Source organism: Heterodontus francisci, chromosome 10 (assembly GCF_036365525.1).
Source record: "Heterodontus francisci isolate sHetFra1 chromosome 10, sHetFra1.hap1, whole genome shotgun sequence".
Classification (NCBI taxonomy): Eukaryota; Metazoa; Chordata; class Chondrichthyes; order Heterodontiformes; family Heterodontidae; genus Heterodontus; species Heterodontus francisci.
In genome coordinates this window covers 102,731,180-102,739,187 of record NC_090380.1, presented here as the reverse complement: position 1 = coordinate 102,739,187, position 8,008 = coordinate 102,731,180, and the positions used below count along the sequence as shown (strand labels likewise).

At 45.5% G+C, this 8,008-nt stretch overlaps 1 protein-coding gene across 1 annotated transcript; it reads left to right on the top strand.

Annotated features, from left to right (window-relative positions):
• The first annotated feature begins 2,474 nt into the window (after positions 1 to 2,474).
• Positions 2,475 to 3,437, top strand: LOC137374260 (beta-1,3-galactosyltransferase 5-like). The gene has a single exon (XM_068040050.1). The coding sequence runs from the start codon at positions 2,475 to 2,477 to the stop codon at positions 3,435 to 3,437; it is 963 nt and encodes a 320-aa protein (XP_067896151.1).
• The last annotated feature ends 4,571 nt before the right edge of the window (positions 3,438 to 8,008 follow it).

Genomic DNA, 8,008 nt, shown 5'->3' with positions numbered 1-8,008 from the left:
AATGTTCATTCCCTCACTACATTCAGCTGCATCAACTGTGATGACATTGGCCACAGTTTTGCCTCCTGCTCTTCTGATAGAGAGATCAGCTTTGCCCACAGCACAGCGATCCACCTTGGCACACATATATTGACTGTTCAGGAGGATGATGCACCCTCAGGCTGTTCAACTCATGTGTATGCTTGTGGCTTCTGACCTGGAGGCCTGCCATCTGGGTGCAGCACTGCACTCAGCTTGCCAGTCCGCAGGTCATTAAAGCTGCTCCTCGAGCTTGTGTTGATGGTCACAGGGACACTGTAGCAGGCCAAGGACAGAAATTTGTGCATGAGAGTGGGGTGTGGGGGGGGTGGCGAGGGGGTGGCAGTATTGAAATGGCAAGCAACCAGAAGCTTGGTGCTTTAGGATTGAGCGGAGGTGTTCTGCGAAGTGATTACCCAACTAAGTTTGGTCTCCCCATTGTAGAGGTGACCACATTGCGAGCAGAGAATACAACATACTAAATTGAAGCAAGTACAAGTAAATCACTGCTTCACCTGAAAAGGAGTGTTTGGGGCCTTGGATGGTGAGGAGAGAGAAGGTAAAAGAGCATGCAATTACATGGGAAGGTGCCGTGGGAAAGGGACGAGATGTCGGGGTGATGGAGGAGTGGACCAGGGTGTTGCGGAGGGCACAATTTCTTTAGAATGCTGACGGGGAGGCGAAGGGAAGATGTGTTTGGTGGTGGCATCATGCTGGAGGTGGCAAAAATGGCAGAGGACTCCCACGGCTACCTTGACTACACTTCCTCACTTTCTACCCATCCATGGCACTCTAGTCCACTCCTCCATCACCCCCAACACATCCTGTTTCCTGTAAGGACTCCACCCCATTCTCGCAGTTTCTCCATTTCCGATGCATCTGTTATGATAATGTAACCTTCCACAACAGCATTACTGACATGTCTTCCTTTTTCCTCAACCGAGAATACCTCCACCACCCCCGCCCCCCACCCCCCCAATTCGCCCCACTGTGGTTGACAGTGCCCTCAACCATGTCCGACCAATTTCCCGCACTTCTGCCCTCATGCCTTCCCCTCTCTCCCAGAACTGTGACAGGGTTCCCCTTGTCTTCACTTGCCACCCCACCAGCTTCCACATCCAAAGGATCATCCTCTGCCATTTTGGCCACCTCCAGCATGATGCCACTACCAAATACATCTTCCCTTCCCCTCCCCAGTCATCATTCCGAAGGGATCATTCCCTCCACGGCACCCTAGTCCACTCCTCCATCACCCCCAACACCTCATCCCCTTCCCATGCAATCGCAGGAGGTGTAATACCTGCCCTTTTACCTCCTCTCTCCTCACCATCCAAGGCCCCAAACACTCCTTTCAGGAGAAGCAACAATTTACTGGTACTTCCTTCAATTTAGTATACTGTATTCACTGCTCACATTGCTGTCACCTCTACATTGGGGAGACCAAACGTAGATTGGGTGACTGCTTTGCAGAACGCCTCCGCTCAGTCCGAAAGCATGACACTGAGCTTCGGGCTGCTTGCTATTTCAATCCACTCCCCTGCTCTCATGCTCACATTTCCGTCCTTGGCCTGATGCAGTGTTCCAGTGAACATCAATGTAAGATTGTGGAACAGCACCTTATCTTGCTATTAGGCACTCTACAGCCTTGTGAACTCAACAATTTCAGAGCATGACTGACCTTTTTATATTTTATCATTTTATTTTGTTTTTTTACCATGTGCCTGTTTTTCATGTATTTTTGGATAGAACTGCTGATTACTTTGCCATTAACACTGTCTCTGGACTAATGCTTTGTCTTTCACCACTAACATTAACACGCTTTGCCTTTGCCCCATGGCATCTTTGTTACTTACTCTCTCCTGCCCTATCACATACCTTTCTTTTTGTTCTCTTCCCCACCGAACCACCCCCTACCGGCCCCTCTCACTTGCTTAAAGCCTATTTCTAACTTTTGCCAGTTCTGATGAAGGGTCACTGACCTGAAACGTCAACTCTGCTTATCTCTCCACAGATGCTGCCAGACCTGAATATTTTTGACCATCATTATTTCAGTTTGAAGTAGGCATTGTGTGGTGACAGTTCACAAACTAGCTAGTCAACTTCAATGATTGGTGCCTGTGGGTTTAAAAATAAAATCTGTGTGCATTCACTTTATTATCAAACAATATTTAAATGTAACTCATTCCAAAAGCTGTTCCATGTAAAAAACAATGATCAAAAATCCCAAACATGTACATTGTACAGTGGATTTATCCACCTGACAAGCTGGAGCTCTTGGCCATTATGCTTTTGCAAATGATGATACAGGGAAGACAAAGTACAGTATTTGGGAAATGTGTATAAATTAACGCACAGTGCATTCTTCAGGTTTGACAGTAACTAACGAATTGCATCTTTTGTGGCAACTTGGCTTCCTATTCATTTGTACTAATCTTTTTGTGTCTTTCTTTTTACAGATGATCAAAAACAAAGTTACAGTTTTACTTTGTATATTCTCTATTACTTTTACATTTTTCCTGTGTGTCTTTTACCTGGACACATTAAATTATAATCGCAAAGTCGATAACACAAGTAAAAGATTGATCTCAAAGGAAAAGGGCGACTTTCTGATTATCCCACAGTCAAACTGTGGTGACGACCCTCCATTCCTTGTCTACTTGGTGACTGTCTCACAATCTCAGTGGAAAGAGCGGGATGCCATCCGACAGACTTGGGGCAGAAATCAGCGCACGGATGGGAAAAGAACGGTCGGCTATTTCCTCCTAGGATATAATACGTGGTATCAGTCTACAATCTTAAACGAAAGCTTCTATTACATGGACATAATACAGAAAAATTTCACTGACACATACAATAACCTCACATTGAAAGTGCTGATGGGAATTGAGTGGGTGCACAAATTCTGCCCATCAGTGTCCTTTGTGATGAAAACCGATTCCGATATGTTTGTAAATACTTACTACCTGACGGAACTCCTGTCGGCGAAGAACCGGACACACTTTTACACGGGATTTATTAAGGATAAGGAGAAGCCCATAAGGTACTCACCGAGCAAGTGGTACTTGGCAAAGGAGGAATATCCTCATAGCACCTACCCGCCTTTTTGTTCAGGAACGGGATATGTTTTTTCAGGTGACCTTGCGGAGAAAATCATCACTGTTTCAAAGCAGATTCCGATCCTTAAACTGGAAGATGTCTACATCGGGCTGTGTTTTAAAAAGTTAAATGTAACTCCAGTGGAGCTGTACCCAAATCAGCCTTTCCATGACAGAAAAGTGAAGTTCTCCATCTGTAACTTTCACAAACTTGTGACTTCTCATGGAGTCAGCCCGACTGAGTTGCTGATTTATTGGAGAACGCTGGGCGAGAGCAGCAAAGAGGAATGTTGGAGAAAAATGAAGGAATTTCTATGGTCATGATTAAACAATGTTAGGGCAAATCGAACTCAAAGACAAAAATAAATCCTTTTAAAGCTGCATTGTTTTCCGCAATTAAAATCATCAGAGCTTTATGAATAATTGTCCAACGACTGCCCGTATAGTCAATGTCAAACTCCACTTCTCTTGCAAGTGTTGCTACGGCTGTCAATTTGAAGCTGGACTCCAAACACCAGCATAGAACTTCATGTATTTCATAAGGTGTCGTGAAAATTTTATATTTGCCACTTTAAAAGCGATTTATAAATTTAATGTTGGTGATGTCAGTGAACGAAAAGCTTAACACATTTGTGTATCGTTCTTCTACTATTGAGCGCAGGCAGTAATAGGCATATTTTAAATGGGTTCATATCTGTATTGAATAAAAAGAATTTCATATCAATGTTTCATCCATTAATATTTGTAGTAGGCACCGCTAAACTTGCAACTGTAACTGCGAAATGTAATTATTTCAGTAATATTTAAAAGATCCTAGTTACGTCATATTCATTGGCTCCTTCGATATATCACAAAATTAAACGTGTGCCAGATAAACACGCATTACAGAAATATTCCACTCTTCACACTCTTGAAATAGTTCCTAATGCTTCTAACTACCCAATTGTGTTTTGCATATGTTGTGCATTCATAGAAATACCACTCAATCCTAACCTAATTTTTGTTATGACTATTGACCCTGACTCTTTTTTGCCTGGTTTTGTTAATTAATTGATAATCCTTGCCATTTCTGCATCAGTCTTTGGGCAGAAAGACATTGGGTAGTTTACCAGGGGTCAGGGAAGTGCCCGAAATACTAAATCAGTATTTTGTGATTGTACTTACCGTGAAAGGAAAGGGGAGAGATGCCAGAGTTAAGAAAGGAAATATACCGGATCAAGAGAGCAGGACTGGAAACTACAGTCAGAAATTTCTGTGGAGCTATCAGTCATTTGTGATAATTAAAAAGCAACAGTGGATCAAACACCTACCCCCGTGAGACTCCACTGTTTTCATCCTGACATCTCTTCACATACCATCTTCGTTTGGTTTCTTCCAAGCCAGCGGACTACATTGGAACAAGACCGGGTAAGACTCTGCAGTCCACCCGGTTCGTTGCAAACACTAATATTGATTAAGGAGATGGAGTCGGGTGTTTTAGACAACCAAGCGATCTGCCCAGCAAGAGAAAGTGTGAAAAGTTGCATGGTGCTAAACCATTGGGAGTTCGCAAATAATAAAACAATGCCAACTGAAACTATTAAATTTACATGATTACAGGAAATTGTGACATTGATCACAAGTCGTGGGAGTCAGTTGCCAGCATTCGCCAGAGCTGGCGGGCAGCCATAAAGACAGGGCTAAATTGTGGCGAGTCGAAGAGACTTAGTAGTTGGCAGGAAAAAAGACAGAGGCGCAAGGGGAGAGCCAACTGTGCAACAGCCCCAACAAACAAATTTCTCTGCAGCACCTGTGGAAGAGCCTGTCACTCCAGAATTGGCCTTTATAGCCACTCCAGGCGCTGCTTCACAAACCACTGACCACCTCCAGGCGCGTATCCATTGTCTCTCGAGATAAGGAGGCCCAAAAGAAAAGAAAAGAAACAGGAAATTGCATTCACACGGCACTTTAACGCATCCTAAAGGTATCACAAAGCACTTCGCTCCGAATGAATCACTTTTCCACTGCAGTCAGATGAGATGAGTGACCAATTGTTCTAATTATTTTTGTGTGTTGATGACAAGGACAACTCACTGCTCTTTTTTGAATAGTGGCATGTGATCTCATCCACCCAAAAAGGCATAAAGGACTCATTGGTATCCCCACAGATGCAGCAATCACTCAGAACTGAGGTAATAGATGCATTTATGTGCTCATGTTCTGGAGCCCACCAGAACGGTCCCCATTTCACCGTGACCTGGAATTACGGGGTCCCACCCAGCCTTGCACTGATGTTCCCTTGTGGGGCTGGAGCCTTCAGCTACCTCCACCTGGTGATTGATGTAAGAGACGGGCCCATGGGCAAGAGTTCCTTAGATTAGCAGTTCCCACGCACAGCCCTCAGACTGGAGTAACATTGGCAAAGGTACGTTTACCTTGCAACAAAAGGCGATTGCCAAGTGAGAGTAGCTGACAGTCTGTTCTACTAATATGCAGACCATGGTGCTCAACAAGAAGAATGATGATGTTGATCTTGAAGCTCATTAAGGGAACTATCTACCTGTCGATAGGTCAGATCAATGACAGATGACCTGGCTAATAATTTTCTTGTTTCTGCAGCTGAAATCAAAAGCAAGCTGAAGTTATACCTACATTTACGAAAGGAGATAGAATATCTCCAAGGAACAATAGAGCAAGTCAGCTTAACATCAGTGTAGGAAAGCTAATGGAATTCCTACTAAAAGGAGAAAGTAGAAAAACATCCAGAACCCAAAAACATAATTAGGAATTATGTTGTGGAGCTGGAGCTGGATGAACTTCGGATCATTCAGGAGGCTGAGGGGGTGATAGAGAGCAGTTATAGGGAAGTAAAGACACCTAAGTTACATGACAAAGGTAGCTGGGTGACCGTCAGGGGAGGGAAAGGGAATAGGCGCACAGTGCAGGGATCCCCTGTGGCCGTTCCCCTCAATAATAAGTATTCCGTTTTGGATACGGTTGGGGGGGACGACCTACCAGGGGAAAGCCACAGTGGCCAGGTCTCTGGCACTGAGCCTGGCTCTGTGGCTCAGAAGGGAAGGGGGGAGAATAGGAGAGCGATAGTGATAGGAGATTCAATGGTTAGAGGAACAGACAGGAGATTCTGTGGTCGCGAACGAGACTCCTGGATGGTATGTTGCGTCCCGGGTGCCAGGGTCAGGGATGTCTCGGATCGAGTCTACAGGATTCTTAAGGGGGAGGGGGAGCAGCCAGAAGTCGTGGTACATATCGGTACCAATGACATAGCTAGGAAAAGGGATGAGGACCTGAAAAGCGAATATAGGGAGTTAGGTTGGAAGCTAAAAGGCAGGACGAGCAGGATAGTAATCTCAGGATTGATACCGGTGCCACGTGCTAGTGAGGCTAGAAACAGAGAGCGAGTGCAGCTGAACACGTGGCTACAGAGCTGGTGTAGGAGGGAGGGCTTCAGATATGTGGATCATTGGGATACCTTCTGGGGAAGGTGGGATCTGTACAAGAAGGACGGGTTGCATCTGAACTGGAGGGGCACCAATTTCCTGGGTGGGAGGTTTGCTAGAGCTCTTCGGGAGGGTTTAAACTAGTTTGGCAGGGGGATGGGAACCGGAGATACGGAACAGTGGATGGGGTAGCTGCTGAACAGGCAGATACAGAGTGCAGAGAGTCTGTGAGGAAGGTTAGACAGTTGATAGGGCAAAGTTGCAGCCAGTATGATGGGTTGAAGTGTGTCTATTTTAACGCAAGAAGTGCCAGGAATAAGGGTGATGAACTTGGAGCATGGATCAGTACTTGGAGCTACGATGTTGTGGCCATTACGGAGACTTGGATATCACAGGGGCAGGAATGGATGTTGGATGTTCCGGGGTTTAGATGTTTCAAAAGGAATAGGGAGGGAGGTAAAAGAGGTGGGGGAGTGGCATTGCAAATCAGGGATAGTATCACAGCTGCAGAAAGGGAGGTCGTCGAGGAGGGTTTGTCTACTGAGTCATTATGTGTGGAAGTCAGAAACAGGAAAGGAGCAGTCACTTTATTGGGAGTTTTCTATAGACCCCCCAATAGCAACAGAGACACGGAGGAACAGATTGGGAGGCAGATTTTGGAAAGGTGCACAAGTAACAGGGTTGTTGTCATGGGTGACTTCAACTTCCCTGATATTGATTGGAACCTCCTTAGTGCAAATAGTTTGGATGGAGCAGTTTTTGTCAGGTGTGTCCAGGAAGGTTTCCTGACTCAATATGTAGATAGGCCGACTAGAGGGGAGGCTATGTTGGATTTGGTGCTTGGCAACAAACCAGGCCAGGTGGCAGATCTCTCGGTGGGAGAGCATTTCGGTGATAGTGATCACAACTCCCTGACCTTTACTATAGTCATGGAGAGGGACAGGAGCAGACTGGATGGGAAAATATTTAATTGGGGGAGGGGGAATTACAATGCTATTAGGCAGGAACTGGGGCACATAAATTGGGAACAGATGTTCTCAGGGAAATGCACGACAGAAATGTGGAGGTTGTTTAGGGAGCACTTGCTGCGACTGCTGGATAGGTTTGTCCCGATGAGGCAAGGAAGGGATGGTAGGGTGAAGGAACCTTGGATGACAAGAGATGTGGAACAGCTAGTCAAGAGGAAGAAGGAAGCTTACTGAAGGTTGAGGAAGCAAGGGTCAGACAGGGCTCTAGAAGGTTACAAGGTAGCCAGGAAGGAACTGAAGAATGGACTTAGGAGAGCCAGAAGGGGACATGAAAAAGTCTTGGTGGGTAGGATTAAGGAAAATCCCAAGGCGTTCTACACTTATGTGAGGAACAAGAGGATGGCCAGAGTGAGGGTAGGCCCGATCAGGGATAGTGGAGGGAACTTGTGCCTGGAGTCGGAGGAGGTAGGGGAGGTCCTAAATGAATACT

Excerpts from the sequence above, each read along its gene's own strand:
- LOC137374260 (XM_068040050.1), top strand. The coding sequence starts at position 2,475 with ATGATCAAAAACAAAGTTACAGTTTTACTTTGTATATTCTCTATTACT.